The 21034-nt window shown below is 59.7% G+C and overlaps 1 protein-coding gene across 1 annotated transcript in view; it reads right to left on the bottom strand.

Moving 5' to 3' along the window:
* LOC142486298 (integrin alpha-M-like) overlaps positions 1-21034 on the bottom strand; it is a gene marked incomplete at its 5' end in the record, with an annotated part of 79605 nt that overhangs the window by 11453 nt on the left and 47118 nt on the right. Inside the window, 9 exon segments of the mRNA XM_075584924.1 lie at positions 1498-1571; positions 7273-7395; positions 14095-14246; positions 15044-15212; positions 15484-15835; positions 16413-16490; positions 16584-16639; positions 18147-18224; positions 19362-19434. Coding sequence (XP_075441039.1) covers positions 1498-1571; positions 7273-7395; positions 14095-14246; positions 15044-15212; positions 15484-15835; positions 16413-16490; positions 16584-16639; positions 18147-18224; positions 19362-19434 — 1155 coding nt within the window.

Raw genomic sequence — 21034 nt, forward strand, 5'->3', positions numbered from 1 at the left:
CGTGGCGAGGCAGTGAGTAAGAGCACGGCGAGGCAGTGAGTGAGAGCGCGGCGAGGCAGTGAGTGAGAGCGCGGCGAGGCAGTGAGTGAGAGCGCGGCGAGGCAGTGAGTGAGAGCGCGGCGAGGCAGTGAGTGAGAGCGAGGCGAGGCAGTGAGTGAGCACGGCGAGGCAGTGAGTGAGAGTGCGGCGAGACAGTGAGTGAGAGTGCCGCGAGACAGTGAGTGAGAGCGCGGCGAGGCAGTGAGTAAAAGCACGGCGAGGCAGTGAGTAAGAGCGCGGCGAGGCAGTGAGTGAGAGCGCGGCGAGGCAGTGAGTGACAGCGCGGCGAGGCAGTGAGTGAGAGCGCGGCGAGACAGTGAGTGAGAGCGCGGCGAAGCAGTGAGTGAGAGCGCGGCGAGGCAGTGAGTGAGAGCGCTGCGAGGCAGTGAGTGAGAGCGTGGCGAGGCAGTGAGTGAGAGCGCCGCGAGGCAGTGAGTGAGTGCGCAGCGAGGCAGTGAGTGTGTGCGCCGTGAGGCAGTGAGTGTGTGCGCCATGAGGCAGTGAGTGAGAGCGCGGCAAGGCAGTGAGTGAGAGCGCGGCGAGGCAGTGTGTGTGCGCCGCGAGGCAGTGAGTGAGAGCGCGGCGAGACAGTGAGTGAGAGCGCGGCGAAGCAGTGAGTGAGAGCGCGGCGTGGCAGTGAGTGAGAGCGCGGCGAGGCAGTGAGTGAGTGAGAGCGTGGCAAGGCACTGAGTGAGAGCGCAGCGAGGCAGTGAGTGAGAGCGCCGCGAGGCAGTGAGTGAGAGCGCGGCGAGGCAGTGAGAGCGCGGCGAGGCAGTGAGTGAGAGCGCAGCGAGAGCGTGGCGAGGCAGTGAGAGCGCAGCGAGGCAGTGAGTGAGAGCGCAGCGAGGCAGTGAGTGAGAGCGCAGCGAGGCAGTGAGTGAGAGCGCAGCGAGGCAGTGAGTGAGAGCGCCGCGAGGCAGTGAGAGCGCGGCGAGGCAGTGAGTGAGAGCGCAGTGAGAGCGCAGCGAGGCAGTGAGTGAGAGCGCAGCGAGGCAGTGAGTGAGAGCGCCGCGAGGCAGTGAGAGCGCGGCGAGGCAGTGAGTGAGAGCGCAGTGAGAGCGCCGCGAGGCAGTGAGAGCGCCGCGAGGCAGTGAGTGAGAGCGCAGCGAGAGCGTGGCGAGGCAGTGAGTGAGAGCGCAGCGAGGCAGTGAGTGAGAGCGCCGCGAGGCAGTGAGTGAGAGCGCAGTGAGAGCGCCGCGAGGCAGTGAGAGAGCGGCGAGGCAGTGAGTGAGAGCGCGGCGAGGCAGTGAGTGAGAGCGCAGTGAGAGCGCGGCGAGGCAGTGAGTGAGAGCGCAGTGAGAGCGCCGCGAGGCAGTGAGTGAGAGCGCAGTGAGAGCGCCGCGAGGCAGTGAGAGCGCGGCGAGGCAGTGAGTGAGAGCGCAGTGAGAGCGCCACGAGGCAGTGAGAGCGCCGCGAGGCAGTGAGAGCGCCGCGAGGCAGTGAGAGCGCTGTTCTCACCCCGTGAATTGGACTTGAACGCGCAGATCGTCCTGACACACGGCGTCGCTCCCACAATCCTTCTGGAACAAAACCTGGGGAGAGACCGGCTCTGCCACTGACTGTGTGTGAGACCCGGGGCAGGCAATCTATACCCCCCCCCCACGCTCTGCCACTGACTGCGTGTGACCCGGGGCAGGCACTCTATACCCCCCCCCCGCTCTGCCACTGACTGCGTGTGATCCGGGGCAGGCACTCTATACCCCCCCCCCCCCCCCGCTCTGCCACTGACTGTGTGTGAACCGGAGCAGGCACTCTATACCCCCCCCTGCTCTGCCACTGACTGTGTGTGACCCGGAGCAGGCACTCTATACCCCCCCCCCCGCCCCGCTCTGCCACTCACTGTGTGTGACCCGGGGCAGGCACTCTATACACCCCCGCTCTGCCACTGACCGTGTGTGACCTGGGGCATGCACTCTATACCCCTCCCCCCCGCTCTGCCACTGACTGTGTGTGACCCGGGGCAGGCACTCTATACCCCCCCCCGCTCTGCCACTGACTGTGTGTGACCCGGGGCAGGCACTCTATACCCCTCCCCCCCGCTCTGCCACTGACTGTGTGTGACCCGGGGCAGGCACTCTATACCCCCCCCCGCTCTGCCACTGACTGTGTGTGAGACCCGGAGCAGGCACTCTATACCCCTCCCCCCCGCTCTGCCACTGACTGTGTGTGACCCGGGGTAGGCACTCTATACCCCCCCCCGCTCTGCCACTGACTGTGTGTGACCCGGGGCAGGCACTCTATACCCCTCCCCCTGCTCTGCCACTGACTGTGTGTGAGACCCGGGGCAGGCACTCTATACCCCCCCCCCCCGCTCTGCCACTGACTGTGTGTGACCCGGGGCAGGCACTCTATACCCCCCCGCTCTGCCACTGACTGTGTGTGACCCGGGGCAGGCACTCTATACCCCCCCCGCTCTGCCACTGACAGTGTGTGACCCGGGGCAGGCACTCTATACCCCCCCCCTGCTCTGCCACTGACTGTGTGTGACCCGGGGCAGGCACTCTATACCCCCCCCGCTCTGCCACTGACAGTGTGTGACCCGGGGCAGGCACTCTATACCCCCCCCCCCGCTCTGCCACTGACTGTGTGTGACCCGGAGCAGGCACTCAATACCCCGCCCCGCTCTGCCACAGACTGTGTGTGACCCGGAGCAGGCACTCTATACCCCCCTCCCCCCCGCTCTGCCACTGACTGTGTGTGACCCGGGGCAGGCACTCTATACCCCCCCCCCTGCTCTGCCACTGACTGTGTGTGACCCGGGGCAGGCACTCTATACCCCCCCGCTCTGCCACTGACTGTGTGTGACCCGGGGCAGGCACTCTATACCCCCCCCCCCCCCCGCTCTGCCACTGAATGTGTGTGACCCGGGGCAGGCACTCTATACCCCCCCCCGCTCTGCCACTGACTGTGTGTGACCCGGGGAAGGCACTCTATACCACCCCTGCTCTGCCACTGACTGTGTGAGACCCGGAGCAGGCACTCTATACCCCCCCCCGCTCTGCCACTGACTGTGTGTGACCCGGCGCAGGCACTCTATACCCCCCCCCCCCCCTCTGCCACTGACTGTGTGTGAGACCCGGGGCAGGCACTCTATGCCCCCCCCCGCTCTGCCACTGACTGTGTGAGACCCGGGGCAGGCACTCTATACCCCCCCCCCCCGCTCTGCCACTGAATGTGTGTGACCCGGGGCAGGCACTCTATACCCCCCCCCCGCTCTGCCACTGACTGTGTGTGACCCGGGGAAGGCACTCTATACCACCCCTGCTCTGCCACTGACTGTGTGAGACCCGGAGCAGGCACTCTATACCCCCCCCCCCGCCCCGCTCTGCCACTCACTGTGTGTGACCCGGGGCAGGCACTCTATACACCCCCGCTCTGCCACTGACCGTGTGTGACCTGGGGCATGCACTCTATACCCCCCCCCCGCCCCGCTCTGCCACTCACTGTGTGTGACCCGGGGCAGCCACTCTATACCCCCCCCGCTCTGCCACTGACTGTGTGTGACCCGGGGCAGGCACTCTATACCCCTCCCCCCCGCTCTGCCACTGACTGTGTGTGACCCGGGGCAGGCACTCTATACCCCCCCCCGCTCTGCCACTGACTGTGTGTGAGACCCGGAGCAGGCACTCTATACCCCTCCCCCCCGCTCTGCCACTGACTGTGTGTGACCCGGGGTAGGCACTCTATACCCCCCCCCGCTCTGCCACTGACTGTGTGTGACCCGGGGCAGGCACTCTATACCCCTCCCCCTGCTCTGCCACTGACTGTGTGTGAGACCCGGGGCAGGCACTCTATACCCCCCCCCCCCGCTCTGCCACTGACTGTGTGTGACCCGGGGCAGGCACTCTATACCCCCCCGCTCTGCCACTGACTGTGTGTGACCCGGGGCAGGCACTCTATACCCCCCCCGCTCTGCCACTGACAGTGTGTGACCCGGGGCAGGCACTCTATACCCCCCCCCTGCTCTGCCACTGACTGTGTGTGACCCGGGGCAGGCACTCTATACCCCCCCCGCTCTGCCACTGACAGTGTGTGACCCGGGGCAGGCACTCTATACCCCCCCCCCCGCTCTGCCACTGACTGTGTGTGACCCGGAGCAGGCACTCAATACCCCGCCCCGCTCTGCCACAGACTGTGTGTGACCCGGAGCAGGCACTCTATACCCCCCTCCCCCCCGCTCTGCCACTGACTGTGTGTGACCCGGGGCAGGCACTCTATACCCCCCCCCTGCTCTGCCACTGACTGTGTGTGACCCGGGGCAGGCACTCTATACCCCCCCGCTCTGCCACTGACTGTGTGTGACCCGGGGCAGGCACTCTATACCCCCCCCCCGCTCTGCCACTGAATGTGTGTGACCCGGGGCAGGCACTCTATACCCCCCCCCCGCTCTGCCACTGACTGTGTGTGACCCGGGGAAGGCACTCTATACCACCCCTGCTCTGCCACTGACTGTGTGAGACCCGGAGCAGGCACTCTATACCCCCCCCGCTCTGCCACTGACTGTGTGTGACCCGGCGCAGGCACTCTATACCCCCCCCCCCCCTCTGCCACTGACTGTGTGTGAGACCCGGGGCAGGCACTCTATGCCCCCCCCCCGCTCTGCCACTGACTGTGTGAGACCCGGGGCAGGCACTCTATACCCCCCCCCCCCCGCTCTGCCACTGAATGTGTGTGACCCGGGGCAGGCACTCTATACCCCCCCCGCTCTGCCACTGACTGTGTGTGACCCGGGGAAGGCACTCTATACCACCCCTGCTCTGCCACTGACTGTGTGAGACCCGGAGCAGGCACTCTATACCCCCCCCCGCTCTGCCACTGACTGTGTGTGACCCGGCGCAGGCACTCTATACCCCCCCCCCTCTGCCACTGACTGTGTGTGAGACCCGGGGCAGGCACTCTATGCCCCCACCCCCGCTCTGCCACTGACTGTGTGAGACCCGGGGCAGGCACTCTATACCACCCCCCCCGTTCTGCCACTGACTGTGTGTGAGACCCGGGGCAGGCACTCTATACCCACCACCCCGCTCTGCCACTGACTGTGTGAGACCCGGGGCAGGCACTCTATACCCCCCCCCGCTCTGCCACTGACTGTGTGTGACCCGGGGCAGGCACTCTATACCCCCCCCCCCCCGTTCTGCCACTGACTGTGTGTGTGACCCGGGGCAGGCACTCTATACACCCCCCCGTTCTGCCACTGACTGTGTGTGAGACCCGGGGCAGGCACTCTATACCCCCCACCCCACTCTGCCACTGACTGTGTGTGACCCGTGGCAGGCACTCTATACCCCCCCGCCCCGCTCTGCCACTGACTGTGTGTGAGACCCGGAGCAGGCACTCTATACCCCTCCCCCCCGCTCTGCCACTGACTGTGTGTGACCCGGGGCAGGCACTCTATACCCCCCCCGCTCTGCCACTGACTGTGTGTGACCCGGGGCAGGCACTCTATATCCCCCCCGCTCTGCCACTGACTGTGTGTGACCCGGGGCAGGCACTCTATACCCCCCCCCACCGCTCTGCCACTGACTGTGTGTGACCCGGGGCAGGCACTCTATACCCCCCCCCGCTCTGCCACTGACTGTGTGTGAGACCCGGGGCAGGCACTCTATGCCCCCCCCCCCCCGCTCTGCCACTGACTGTGTGAGATCCGGGGCAGGCACTCTATACCACCCCCCCCGTTCTGCCACTGACTGTGTGTGAGACCCGGGGCAGGCACTCTATACCCACCACCCCGCTCTGCCACTGACTGTGTGAGACCCGGGGCAGGCACTCTATACCCCCCCCCCGCTCTGCCACTGACTGTGTGTGACCCGGGGCAGGCACTCTATACCCCCCCCCCGTTCTGCCACTGACTGTGTGTGTGACCCGGGGCAGGCACTCTATACCCCCCCCCCCGTTCTGCCACTGACTGTGTGTGAGACCCGGGGCAGGCACTCTATACCCCCCACCCCACTCTGCCACTGACTGTGTGTGACCCGTGGCAGGCACTCTATACCCCCCCGCCCCGCTCTGCCACTGACTGTGTGTGAGACCCGGAGCAGGCACTCTATACCCCTCCCCCCCGCTCTGCCACTGACTGTGTGTGACCCGGGGCAGGCACTCTATACCCCCCCCCCCCGCTCTGCCACTGACTGTGTGTGACCCGGGGCAGGCACTCTATACCCCCCCCCCGCTCTGCCACTGACTGTGTGTGACCCGGGGCAGGCACTCTATATCCCCCCCCGCTCTGCCACTGACTGTGTGTGACCCGGGGCAGGCACTCTATACCCCCCCCCCACCGCTCTGCCACTGACTGTGTGTGACCCGTGGCAGGCACTCTATACCCCCCCGCCCCGCTCTGCCACTGACTGTGTGTGAGACCCGGAGCAGGCACTCTATACCCCTCCCCCCCGCTCTGCCACTGACTGTGTGTGACCCGCGGCAGGCACTCTATACCCCCCCCCCCGCTCTGCCACTGACTGTGTGTGACCCGGGGCAGGCACTCTATACCCCCCCCGCTCTGCCACTGACTGTGTGTGACCCGGGGCAGGCACTCTATATCCCCCCCCGCTCTGCCACTGACTGTGTGTGACCCGGGGCAGGCACTCTATACCCCCCCCCCCACCGCTCTGCCACTGACTGTGTGTGACCCGGGGCAGGCACTCTATGCCCCCCCCGCTCTGCCACTGACTGTGTGTGACCCGTGGCAGGCACTCTATACCCCGCCCCGCTCTGCCACTGACTGTGTGTGAGACCCGGGGCAGGCACTCTATACCCCCCCCCCGCTCTGCCACTGACTGTGTGAGACCCGGGGCAGGCACTCTATACCACCCCCCGTTCTGCCACTGACTGTGTGTGAGACCCGGGGCAGGCACTCTATACCCACCACCCTGCTCTGCCACTGACTGTGTGAGACCCGGGGCAGGCACTCTATACCCCCCCCCCCCGCTCTGACACTGACTGTGTGTGACCCGGGGCAGGCACTCTATACCCCCCCCGTTCTGCCACTGACTGTGTGTGAGACCCGGGGCAGGCACTCTATACCCCCCACCCCGCTCTGCCACTGACTGTGTGTGAGACCCGGGGCAGACACTCTATACCCCCCACCCCGCTCTGCCACTGACTGTGTGTGACCCGTGGCAGGCACTCTATACCCCCCCCCCCGCCCCGCTCTGCCACTGACTGTGTGTGACCCGGGGCAGGCACTATATCCCCCCCCCCCCCGCTCTGCCACTGAGCACCCACGTCCCAGGATACCTGTCTGGAGACGTTGGTCGGGGAGTCCTCGCTCAGCACAGGCTTCGGCCCAGAGACAGGCTCCCCGAGAAGGGAGAAATTGAGAGCGACGCGGAGAGGAGAGAGCGAGTCGTCTACACATTCCTGAGAGAGAGAGTGTGAGAGAGAGGGGGCACTGCACCCGGGCACCTTACCCACTGGGGACCGACCCACTCCCTACAGGGACTGCACCCGGGCACCTTACCCACTGGGGACCGACCCACTCCCTACAGAGACTGCACCCGGGCACCTTACCCACTGGGGAGCTACCCACTCCCTACAGAGACACTGCACCCGGGCACCTTACCCACTGGGGACCTACCCACTCCCTACAGAGACTGCACCCGGGCACCTTACCCACTGGGGACCGACCCACTCCCTACAGAGACACTGCACCCGGGCACCTTACCCACTGCGGAAAAAACAAGAATAAACTGTGCGCTACTATCTAACTCCTACTTATAAATAAATAAAGTGCAGTGACTAAACCATAAATGTACTAAATAAACCACAATACCAAGTGAATAAGTGATTGTATAATAAATTATATCATAACCGTGTGGTTGATAAGGGCGTCTGCTGCTATAAACATTGGGGGTGGCTCAGCACCCCACACACTCTAAGAAATGGAAACAAAAAGAAAACAGCGCACAACGCCAAATAGTGAAGCAAGTAATAAAAATGTATTACAATATTAAAGGGGTATAAAATCTGCGTACATCAAATAGAAAAATCATAAGCATTTAGTGTGTATCACACTCAGTTACCACTCCATGGTTGTAGACAGGGGAATCTGGTACTCAGCTTTCTCTACAGGAGCCTCTGTGGTGGTTGTGGGGCACAGGATCCCTCGTACACTTTTCATCCAGCAGGATGCTGCTTTCAAGGGAGTTCCTTGACAGCAGTCTGGCTCCACTGCAGGTTCAGGCACTCAGTGGAACCGAGTCTCAAGCGGCAATATGCCTCTTCCAGGGGTTTTTCCTTACAGTCCTTCGTTTCTCCTGTGGAGATTTCACCGTTTTATCGGCTGCTGCAGTGGCCGGGCAGTTCAGAGCCGATGGAAAGGCTCAACAAACACTTCCGCAATTGCGTGCGCCTGCACAGCGTGCCACGATGCCGCTCCGTCACGTGGTGTGGCGGAGTGACGTCACAGTTCCCGTGGCAATGGTGAAGGAGCAGGAGAAAGTCCCTTAGAGTCTCTATAGCGGCGCATAAACCGCTCAGTCAGCGCAATAACACCAAAAGATAATGGATTAAATGCAGATCCAGGGGATAATAAAAACATTTATTCCAGCATGGTTTTTTATATATTTATGTTATATTTATGGTAGGCTAGATTATAGGTTAGTTAACTGTTTATTTGTGTTTTTAAATTTTGTCAATAAAGTTGTTGTTTTATAAGTAATAGTAAATCTTCCCTATCACTTTGACCATGGCTCAGATGATTGGTCTAACTTTTATAGTCTGACCAATGAGACATCTCTGAGAGGTATTTAAGACCTCTGGGTAATGGCCAAAATTATTCCCTGAAGAAGTACTTAGATGTACGAAACGCGTTGGATGTATTTAACCTACAGTATGCCACTACATTGTTTTTTATTATCCCCTGGATCTGCATTTAATCCATTATCTTTTGGTGTTATTGCGCTGACTGAGCGGTTTATGCGCCTTTCCACCGGCTCTGAACTGCCCGGCCACTGCAGCAGCCGATAAAACGGTGAAATCTCCACAGGAGAAACGAAGGACTGTAAGGGAAAAACCCCCTGGAAGAGGCATACTGCCGCTTGAGACTCGGTCCCACTGAGTGCCTGAACCTGCAGTGGAGCCAGACTGCTGTTAAGGAACTCCCCTGAAAGCAGCATCCTGCTGGATGAAAAGTGTACGAGGGATCCTGTGCCCCACAACCACCACAGAGGCTCCTGCAGAGAAAGCTGAGTACCAGATTCCCCTGTCTACAACCATGGAGTGGTAACTGAGTGTGATACACACTAAATGCTTATGAATTTTCTATTTGATGTACGCAGATTTTATACCCCTTTAATATTGTAATACATTTTTATTACTTGCTTCACTATTTGGCGTTGTGCGCTGTTTTCTTTTTGTTTCCATTACCCACTGGGGACCTACCCACTCCCTACAGAGACTACACCCGGGCACCTTACCCACTGGGGACCTACCCACTCCCTACAGAGACTACACCCGGGCACCTTACCCACTGGGGACCTACCCACTCCCTACAGACACTGCACCAGGGCACCATACCCACTGGGGACCTACCCACTCCCTACAGAGACTGCACCCGGGCACCTTACCCACTGGGGACCGACCCACTCCCTACAGAGACTGCACCCGGGCACCTTACCCACTGGGGACCGACCCACTCCCTACAGAGACTGCACCCGGGAACCATACCCACTGGGGACCGACCCACTCCCTACAGAGACTACACCCGGGCACCTTACCCACTGGGGACCGACCCACTCCCTACAGACACTGCACCAGGGCACCATACCCACTGGGGACCTACCCACTCCCTACAGACACTGCACCAGGGCTCCATACCCACTGGGGACCTACCCACTCCCTACAGAGACACTGCCCCCTGGCACCTTACCCACTGGGGACCTACCCACTCCTCACAGAGACACTGCCCCCTGGCACCTTACCCACTGGGGACCTACCCACTCCTCACAGAGAAACTACCCCCTGGCACCTTACCCACTGGGGACCTACCCACACCCTACAGAGACACTACCCCCTGGCACCTTACCCACTGGGGACCTACCCACTCCTCACAGAGACACTACCCCTTGGCACCTTACCCACTGGGGACCTACCCACTCCTCACAGAGAAACTACCCCCTGGCACCTTACCCACTGGGGACCTACCCACACCCTATAGAGACACTGCACCCGGGCACCTTACCCACTGGGATCTACCCACTCCCTACAGAGACACTACCCCCTGGCACCTTACCCACTGGGGACCTGACCCACTCCCTACAGACACACTACCCCCTGGCACCATACCCACTGGGGACCTGACCCACACCCTACAGAGACACTACCCCCTGGCACCTTACCCACTGGGGACCTGACCCACTCCCTACAGACACACTACCCCCTGGCACCTTACCCACTGGGGACCTACCCACACCCTACAGAGACACTACCCTCTGGCACCTTACCCACTGGGGACCTACCCACACCCTACAGAGACACTACCCTCTGGCACCTTACCCACTGGGGACCTACCCACACCCTACAGAGACACTACCCTCTGGCACCTTACCCACTGGGGACCTACCCACACCCTACAGAGACACTACCCCCTGGCACCATACCCACTGGGGACCTACCCACTCCCTACAGAGACACTGCCCTCTGGCACCTTACCCACTGAGGGAGAAAGAGAGATTGAGATTAACAGACTGCAGAGAAAAAGGCGTAACAAATGAGGTGAAAGAATTAGGCCGCGCTTACAGTGCCGGCGACGCGACCGATGACGTCACCCGTCGCCATTGCGAAAGTTATATTTTAAGTTTAGGCGATGTCGCTGGCTACAAGGCCAGTGATGTCACAAAAGGGCAGGGCAGAGGGACAGAGAAGCTCTCTGATTGGCCGCAGTGGGAGACCGTCGCCAAAAGAAATCAAATTTCAGTGACCACCAGATTTCAGGCAGCGCTGTCGCTCCGTCACCGGCACTATAAGCACAGCCTTAGAGAGACACCAGGGAGACAGAGAGAGACACCAGGGAGACAGAGAGAGACACCAGGGAGACAGAGAGAGACACCAGGGAGACAGAGAGAGACACCAGGGAGACAGAGAGAGACACCCTGTGGGAGACAGAGAGAGACACCCTGTGGGAGACAGAGAGAGACACCCTGTGGGAGACAGAGAGAGACACCCTGTGGGAGACAGAGAGAGACACCCTGTGGGAGACAGAGAGAGACACCAGGGAGACAGAGAGAGACAGTCTGTGGGAGACAGAGAGAGACAGTCTGTGGGAGACAGAGAGAGACAGTCTGTGGGAGACAGAGAGAGACACCCTGTGGGAGACAGAGAGAGACACCAGGGAGACAGAGAGAGACAGTCTGTGGGAGACAGAGAGAGACAGTCTGTGGGAGACAGAGAGAGACACCAGGGAGACAGAGAGAGACACCAGGGAGACAGAGAGAGACACCCTGTGGGAGACAGAGAGAGACAGTCTGTGGGAGACAGAGAGAGACAGTCTGTGGGAGACAGAGAGAGACACCAGGGAGACAGAGAGAGACACCCTGTGGGAGACAGAGAGAGACACCAGGGAGACAGAGAGAGACAGTCTGTGGGAGACAGAGAGAGACAGTCTGTGGGAGACAGAGAGAGACACCAGGGAGACAGAGAGAGACACCAGGGAGACAGAGAGAGACACCCTGTGGGAGACAGAGAGAGACAGTCTGTGGGAGACAGAGAGAGACACCAGGGAGACAGAGAGAAACACCCTGTGGGAGACAGAGAGAGACACCAGGGAGACAGAGAGAGACAGTCTGTGGGAGACAGAGAGAGACAGTCTGTGGGAGACAGAGAGAGACACCAGGGAGACAGAGAGAGACACCAGGGAGACAGAGAGAGACACCAGGGAGACAGAGAGAGACACCAGGGAGACAGAGAGAGACACCAGGGAGACAGAGAGAGACACCAGGGAGACAGAGAGAGACACCAGGGAGACAGAGAGAGACACCCTGTGGGAGACAGAGAGAGACACCAGGGAGACAGAGAGAGACACCAGGGAGACAGAGAGAGACAGTCTGTGGGAGACAGAGAGAGACACCAGGGAGACAGAGAGAGACACCAGGGAGACAGAGAGAGACACCAGGGAGACAGAGAGAGACAGTCTGTGGGAGACAGAGAGAGACACCAGGGAGACAGAGAGACACCCTGTGGGAGACAGAGAGAGACACCAGGGAGACAGAGAGAGACACCAGGGAGACAGAGAGAGACACCAGGGAGACAGAGAGAGACAGTCTGTGGGAGACAGAGAGAGACAGTCTGTGGGAGACAGAGAGAGACACCCTGTGGGAGACAGAGAGAGACACCAGGGAGACAGAGAGAGACATCCTGTGGGAGACAGAGAGAGAGACACCAGGGAGACAGAGAGAGACACCCTGTGGGAGACAGAGAGAGACACCAGGGAGACAGAGAGAGACACCCTGTGGGAGACAGAGAGAGACACCCTGTGGGAGACAGAGAGATACACCCTGTGGGAGACAGAGAGAGACACCCTGTGGGAGACAGAGAGAGACACCAGGGAGACAGAGAGAGACACCAGGGAGACAGAGAGAGACAGTCTGTGGGAGACAGAGAGAGACACCAGGGAGACAGAGAGAGACACCAGGGAGACAGAGAGAGACACCAGGGAGACAGAGAGAGACAGTCTGTGGGAGACAGAGAGAGACACCAGGGAGACAGAGAGAGACACCAGGGAGACAGAGAGAGAAACCAGGGAGACAGAGAGAGACACCAGGGAGACAGAGAGAGACACCAGGGAGACAGGGAGAGACAGTCTGTGGGAGACAGAGAGAGACAGTCTGTGGGAGACAGAGAGAGACACCAGGGAGACAGAGAGAGACACCAGGGAGACAGAGAGAGACACCAGGGAGACAGAGAGAGACAGTCTGTGGGAGACAGAGAGAGACAGTCTGTGGGAGACAGAGAGAGACAGTCTGTGGGAGACAGAGAGAGACAGTCTGTGGGAGACAGAGAGAGACACCCTGTGGGAGACAGAGAGAGACACCAGGGAGACAGAGAGAGACACCCTGTGGGAGACAGAGAGAGACACCAGGGAGACAGAGAGAGACACCCTGTGGGAGACAGAGAGAGACACCCTGTGGGAGACAGAGAGAGACACCCTGTGGGAGACAGAGAGAGACACCCTGTGGGAGACAGAGAGAGACACCAGGGAGACAGAGAGAGACAGTCTGTGGGAGACAGAGAGAGACACCAGGGAGACAGAGAGAGACACCCTGTGGGAGACAGAGAGAGACACCAGGGAGACAGAGAGAGACACCAGGGAGACAGAGAGAGACACCCTGTGGGAGACAGAGAGAGACACCAGGGAGACAGAGAGAGACACCAGGGAGACAGAGAGAGACACCAGGGAGACAGAGAGAGACACCAGGGAGACAGAGAGAGACAGTCTGTGGGAGACAGAGAGAGACACCAGGGAGACAGAGAGAGACACCAGGGAGACAGAGAGAGACACCAGGGAGACAGAGAGAGACACCAGGGAGACAGAGAGAGACACCAGGGAGACAGAGAGAGACAGTCTGTGGGAGACAGAGAGAGACACCAGGCAGACAGAGAGAGACACCAGGGAGACAGAGAGAGACACCAGGGAGACAGAGAGAGACACCAGGGAGACAGAGAGAGACACCAGGGAGACAGAGAGAGACACCAGGGAGACAGAGAGAGACACCAGGGAGACAGAGAGAGACAGTCTGTGGGAGACAGAGAGAGACACCAGGCAGACAGAGAGAGACAGTCTGTGGGAGACAGAGAGAGACAGTCTGTGGGAGACAGAGAGAGACAGTCTGTGGGAGACAGAGAGAGACAGTCTGTGGGAGACAGAGAGGGACAGTCTGTGGGAGACAGAGAGGGACAGTCTGTGGGAGACAGAGAGGGACAGTCTGTGGGAGACAGAGAGAGACAGTCTGTGGGAGACAGAGAGAGACAGTCTGTGGGAGACAGAGAGAGACAGTCTGTGGGAGACAGAGAGAGACAGTCTGTGGGAGACAGAGAGAGACTGTCTGTGGGAGAGTTACTCACAGGCAGGGTAACAGAGTGCTTCTCACACACATTCCCCTCTCTCAGCTGCAGCACTCTGTCCAGAGAGCGTCCCATCTCTGTGAATAGCGCCCGAGTCTGAGAGCGCCCCGCGTCCAGCACAAGAGTGTAACCCAGCTGTGCAGAGAGTGCTCCTGAGAAAGGACAGTGTCAGATCTATCTGTCCCCCTCCTCTTCCTCACCTCCCCCCCTCCTCTCTCATCTCTCATGTCTCCCCCTCCTCTTCCTCTCACCTCTCCCCCTCCTCTCTCATCTCTCATGTCTCCCCCTCCTCTCTCACCTCTCCCCCTCCTCTTTCATCTCTCCCCATCCTCTCTCGTATCCCCCTCCTCTTCCTCTCACTTCTCCCCTCTCCCCCTCCTCTTCTTCTCACCTCTCCCCCTCCACTCTCACCTCTCATGTCTCCCCCTCCTCTCTCACCTCTCCCCCTCATCTCTCACCACCCACCCCCTCTCACCTCACCGCCTCACTCTCTCCCTCCTTTCTTTCTCCCTCTCTACCCCACTCAGCAACCCCCCTCCTCCCTCTCTATCCATCCCACCTCCTCCTCTCACCTCCCCTCCTCCTCCCACCCTCTTCCTCCCCACCCTCCTCCTCTCGCCCTCCTCCTCTCGCCCTCCTCCTCTCCTGGGGAATCAATCCACAGGAAGAAGTTTAAAACCAACCGTAGGGTGGCAAAGGACGAGGAGGGTGGCTAAGGACGAGGAGGGTGGCTAAAGACGAGGAGGGTGGCTAAGGACGAGGAGGGTGAACCTTCCTAGATTCACGCTCTAAAGACTCCTAAGTGGGACATAGCTTCAGTTCCGCACAGGGTGGTCCGGGCCACTGGTTAAGATCAGCCAGTGTGTCCGGTACCCCACTTAGGATCCCCAAGCTGGTGAGGCTTTAGGCTCATGGGATCTGGAGGAAGTGAGAGGGAAAACGGAGGTACCCAACGTTTCAGGGGTGGACATAGACATTGGGGTGCCTTCCAATACCCCTCTCAATTGGAAGCTAGTCCCCGGGGACTTGTGTTTCGGTGGATCTGCCACACCGGATGCAGCTGTCTTCAGGTGTCGGCCAGGATCCCCCTCTGGCTGTGCCACCTTCAGGTAGCACCCCTGGGGCAATGCCCCAGCTCATGTCACCGAATGAGGGGAAGAACTTGGGCTGACCCCCATGGATGGGACTAAGGGGGTTGTTGGGGGTGTGGGGGATGGAGCAGGGGAGGCAGATATGAGTGGGGTTGTTGTGGCGAGTACTCCAAATTACATCAGGGAGGCATCAGATGTGGGCCCTCTCTGTGTGGAGTCTCCATTGGGCTCTCTGCAGGAGGCGCCTGCTGGGCTGGACCCTCCCCCATGGGGTGTTCGCCGAGGGGAATCCTCTCACGATTACTGCAGGCCCCTGCGATATCTCATCTGCCCAGGTGGCGGTGGAGGAAGTGGTGAAGGCACTGCGTGCCTCTGTGGCCCCCAAGGTCACTTGTGGGGCCACTGCCTCCACCCAACCACCACCAGCTGCCCCTGAACTTTCCACCCCAGGGTCAAATGTAGAGGGTACAATGGACGCCCCCATGAAAACACCAAAGGGGGGATCCATTCTAAGGCTGAGGAAATAAACTTCCGCAGGGAAGGGCGGGAGTTTTGAGATCATCAGCCAAGAGGAGCCCGGGGAGTTGGGGCTCAGGGAGAAGGAGTCCTCTGACACTGCAGAGTCGGTGGACTCCTTGCCCCAGTTATCCCTGCCCAGGAACTAGCCGAGTTCCTGGAAAGTACCCTCTATGGGCAGAGAAGTATGAAGGTGCAGTTGGCCCTCGAGAGGTGGAAGGATGCCTCACTCATTCTCCACTCTCTCACGGAATATATGAGGGCCAACCCCAGGGCCCAAAACTCTGGGACCCTTGACCATGTTCGCGCCCTGAAGTTTTACCACTTATTGCGAGCCCATATGGCTACTCAAAATTGAACACCCTGAGCGCCTGTGGGAAGCACAAGGAAAACTCCTGACTACCAATGGCTTTGAGTATCGGTACGCTTAATGCAAATGGCTGTAGGGACGGGTTTCGCAGGTTCCAGGTACTCTCCTTTTTACAGAAGGGAGGGTATTCTGTGAGTTTCCTGCAAGTAACCCATACCACTTCAGAGGCTGAAGCCAGCTGGCATCTGGAGTGGCGAGGCAGGGTCTTCTTCAGCTACCTCACCTCGTCATCTAGTGGGGTGGTGACCCTGTTCTCGGAGTCCTTTCAGCCAGAGCTGCTGCTTGCCAAAGCTGTTGTTCCAGGCCGCCTGTTGCATCTCAGGGTCCGGCACGAGGACTACACGTTCAATTTCTTGAATGTGTATGCTTCTGCCACCGGACCCTTGAGAATGCAGATCTTCGTCAGACTGTCTGAACATCTGGAGACAGTCGACGTGAACGAATACGTGGTGCTCGGGGGTGATTTCAACTGCACCCTCGAGGCTCTGGATCGGAATGGTCCGGAGCCACACCCGTACTCTTCGTCGACCCTGCAGGAGATCATCGCCCGCAACTCCTTGGTAGACGTCTGGCGAGAACAACATCCCGGGGCATCCACTGAGTTCACCCATGTTAGGGTGTACTGTATATGGGTGAACGGATGTCCTCGTCCCGGATCGCAGGCTGTATATATCCAGCCACAGCCTGTCGCGAGCCCAGTCCAGTGCCATTAGGCTGGCGCCGTTTTCGGACCACAATTGTGCGTCCGTGATGGTGGCGCTACTACCAGCAGCGCCCTCGGCCGCCTATTGGCACTTCAACAATACGTTGTTGGAGGACAAGGGGTTTGCGATGACGGTCCGAGACTTTTGGATGGCCTGGAGAGGTTGCAGGTCGGACTTTGCCACGTTAGAGCAGTGGTGGGACGTGGGCAAGGTTCGTCTGCGCCTCGTTTGTCAGGAGCACGCCAAAGGTGCTAGCAGGAGGCGCGATGTTGAGATCGAGGCCCTTAGGGGGGAGGTGCTCGATCTCGAGGAGCGGCTATCTGTGGCAGAGGGCCAATACCTGCAGAGTGCGTACGTGGAGAGGAAGTGCGCTCTCCGGGACATGGAAGATCGGAGAGCTCGGGGGGTGTACGTGCGATCCCGCATCCACTCCCTTCGGGAGATGGGTCGCGGGTCGCGCCTCTTCTACGCGCAGGAGAAAAAGAGGGGAAACCGTAAACATGTCACCTGCTTACTGGCAGAGGACGGTACCCCTCTGATGGACCCGGAGAGCATACGGGACAGAGCCCGGAGGTTCTACGTAGACCTTTTTACTCCGGAGTCCATCCAGCCAAACGCATGCAGGGTCTTATGGGAGGGGCTTCCCACAGTCAGCGAGGGTGGAAGGGAGCGGCTTGAGTTACCTTTGACTCTGGCCGAGCTCTCTGAAGCCCTCAGTCTCATGTCCCACGGAAAAGTGCCGGGGCTAGACGGGCTGACTGTGGAGTTCTTCCAGTTTTTCTGGGAGATGCTGGGACCTGATTTCACCGAGGTCCTGGCCGAAGCCCTGGAGACCGGTGAGATGCCCCTTTCGTGTCGGCGGGCAGTATTGTCTCTGCTGCCGAAGAAGGGGGATCCCCACCAGATCTCTAATTGGCGACCGGTCTCACTGCTCAGCACGGAATATAAGATCGTAGCCAAAGCACTCTCGCTGAGGCTCAAGTCCGTGCTGGCAGAGGCGATTCACCCCGTCCAGTCCTATACTATCCCGGGCCGGAGCATTCATGACAACATTTTTCTGGTTCGGGACCTGATACACTACGCGCAGAGGACTGGTCTGTCACTCGCCTTCCTGTCCGTAGATCAGGAGAAGGCGTTTGACCGGGTGGATCACCGTTACCTCATGCAGACCCTGCAGGCGTTTGGCTTTGACCCACAATTTGTGGGCCTTCTCCAGATGCTGTACGCCTCTGCAGACTGTCTGGTGAAGATTAATTGGTCCCTGATGGCACCATTGGCGTTTGGTCGGGGAGTACGTCAAGGATGCCCCCTGTCCGGGCAACTGTACGCGCTGGCCATCGAGCTTTTCCTCTGCCTACTTAGGAGGCTCACCGGCTGGTGCTGCGAGAGCCCAACATGCGGGTAGTCCTGTCGGCCTATGCCGATGACTTGCTCCTCATGTCCCAGGACCTAGTTGATCTGGAGCGGGCACAAGCGTGCCAAGAGGTCTACATCAACTGGTCCAAGTGCTTCGACCTTTTGGTGGGTCCCTAACAGGTGGACTCCTTGCTCCCCACGTTCGTAATGTCTCGTGGGGGAGCGATACTCTCATGTATCTGGGAGTCTACCTGTCTGCTGCGGAGAACCCGGCCCCAGAAAACTTCAGTGATCTTGAAGAACGAGTCATCGCTCGTCTGGGGTCGTGGGCGTATCTGTTGAAAATGCTTTCCCTCAGGGGAAGAACCCTGGTGATCAACCAGCTGGTGGCCAGTCAGCTGTGGCACCGGATGATAGCCATGGGTCCAACCCCTGAATTTGTCAGCAGGATCCAGAGGAAGTTGCTGGACTTTCTCTGGATGGGGAAGCATTGGGTCTCTGCGGGTGTTGCGTGCCTCCCTCTGGAGGAGGGTGGACAGGGAGTGGTGTGTGTCCGCTCCCAGATACACACTTTCCGCCACCAATACCTGCAGAGATATTCGCAGATCCGCTTCCGCAGTGGTGCCAGCTGGCGACCAGTTTCTTTCGCCAGCTACGCAATATGGGGTATGACCGGCAACTGTTTATCACCAGGCCCGAAGGGTTAGGTAGAGACTTCTCGGTGCTGCCGGCATACTACCGGGACTTACTAAGGGCCTGGAGCCAGGTCTCCGCGACCAGGAAAGGACAGGCGGCGGTGGGGGTTGGTTTCCTCACCGAGCCCCTTCTGTTTAATCCAGCAGTGAGGGCTCGGACATAGGATTCACCCTTTATCTGTCGCCAACTAATCCTGGCGTGGGTGACCAGAGTCGGGGATCTCCTGGACTACGAACGATGGGACTGGGTAAGGGCAGAGGTGCTCGCACACCGTTGGGGTCTGCCTACTGCCCGCGTCCCTCGTCGTCTGATCCAGGAGATTAAAGATGCCATCCACCCCCCGACTCACACACATTCATCGAGGGGGTATTGCAGACCGGAGAGCCTTGTCAACCTGTCAACCCTAGCTCTCCGGATCTTTGCGTGGTACCCAAACCACGGCAACCCCCTCAGGCTCCTCTCGCCCCCATCCTCAGCAGGTTGGGGGACATGTCCCCGGCATGTTTCCGCGGCATGCCGAGGAAAGGCCTGTACTCTCTCGTGCTCCACACAGTGCACTACCTCACCCTTGTAGCCCGCCCCGATGCCATCTGGAGGCGGGTACTTCCTGCAAATGAGGGCGAGAGGCCCCGGTGGAGGGAACTCTATTCGGAGTTGGTTCCCCGTCCCGACGGGGATTTGAGTTGGAGAGTCCTCCACGGTGCACTGAGCACGGGAGAGTACCTGACCCACTTCACGGACTCCCCCGCCACCTGCCCCTTCTGTGGCGAGCGGGAGTCCGTGTACCATATTTATTTTAGCTGCGCCAGACTGCAGCCCCTCTTATCCACCGTGAGGGGCCTTCTCCTGCAGTTCTGGCTGCACTTTTCCCCTCACCTTTTTATTTTTGGGTGCCCAGTGTCCCGGGACAATAAGCCCAGGGATCTCCTCGCCAACCTGCTCCTGGCATTGGCTGCTAGCCATTTATAAGCCCAGGGATCTCCTCGCCAGCCTGCTCCTGGCATTGGCTAAGCTAGCCATTTATAAGCCCAGGGATCTCCTCGCCGGCCTGCTCCTGGCATTGGCTAAGCTGGCCATTTATAAGCCCAGGGATCTCCTCGTCGGCCTGCTCCTGGCACTGGCTAAGCTAGCCATTTATAAGCCCTGGGATCTCCTCGCCAGCCTGCTCCTGGCATTGGCTAAGCTAGCCATTTATAAGCCCTGGGATCTCCTCGCCAGCCTGCTCCTGGCATTGGCTAAGCTAGCCATTTATAAGCCCAGGGATCTCCTCGCCAGCCTGCTCCTGGCATTGGCTAAGCTAGCCATTTATAAGCCCAGGGATCTCCTCGTCAGCCTGCTCGTGGCATTGGCTAAGCTAGCCATTTATAAGCCCAGGGATCTCCTCGCCAGCCTGCTCCTGGCATTGGCTGCTAGCCATTTATAAGCCCAGGGATCTCCTCGCCAGCCTGCTCCTGGCATTGGCTAAGCTAGCCATTTATAAGCCCAGGGATCTCCTCGCCGGCCTGCTCCTGGCATTGGCTAAGCTGGCCATTTATAAGCCCAGGGATCTCCTCGTCGGCCTGCTCCTGGCACTGGCTAAGCTAGCCATTTATAAGCCCTGGGATCTCCTCGCCAGCCTGCTCCTGGCATTGGCTAAGCTAGCCATTTATAAGCCCTGGGATCTCCTCGCCAGCCTGCTCCTGGCATTGGCTAAGCTAGCCATTTATAAGCCCAGGGATCTCCTCGCCAGCCTGCTCCTGGCATTGGCTAAGCTAGCCATTTATAAGCCCAGGGATCTCCTCGTCAGCCTGCTCGTGGCATTGGCTAAGCTAGCCATTTATAAGCCCAGGGATCTCCTCGCCAGCCTGCTCCTGGCAATGGCTAAGATAGCCATTTATAAGCCCTGGGATCTCCCCGTCAGCCTGCTCCTGGCACTGGCTAAGCTAGCCATTTATAAGCCCAGGGATCTCCTCGTCAGCCTGCTCCTGGCATTGGCTAAGCTAGCCATTTATAAGCCCAGGGATCTCCTCGCCAGCCTGCTCCTGGCATTGGCTAAGCTGGCCATTTATAAGCCCAGGGATCTCCTCGTCGGCCTGCTCCTGGCACTGGCTAAGCTAGCCATTTATAAGCCCTGGGATCTCCTCGCCGGCCTGCTCCTGGCATTGGCTAAGCTAGCCATTTATAAGCCCAGGGATCTCCTCGCCAGCCTGCTCCTGGCATTGGCTAAG

Source organism: Ascaphus truei, unplaced genomic scaffold (assembly GCF_040206685.1).
Source record: "Ascaphus truei isolate aAscTru1 unplaced genomic scaffold, aAscTru1.hap1 HAP1_SCAFFOLD_808, whole genome shotgun sequence".
NCBI classification, from domain to species: Eukaryota; Metazoa; Chordata; class Amphibia; order Anura; family Ascaphidae; genus Ascaphus; species Ascaphus truei.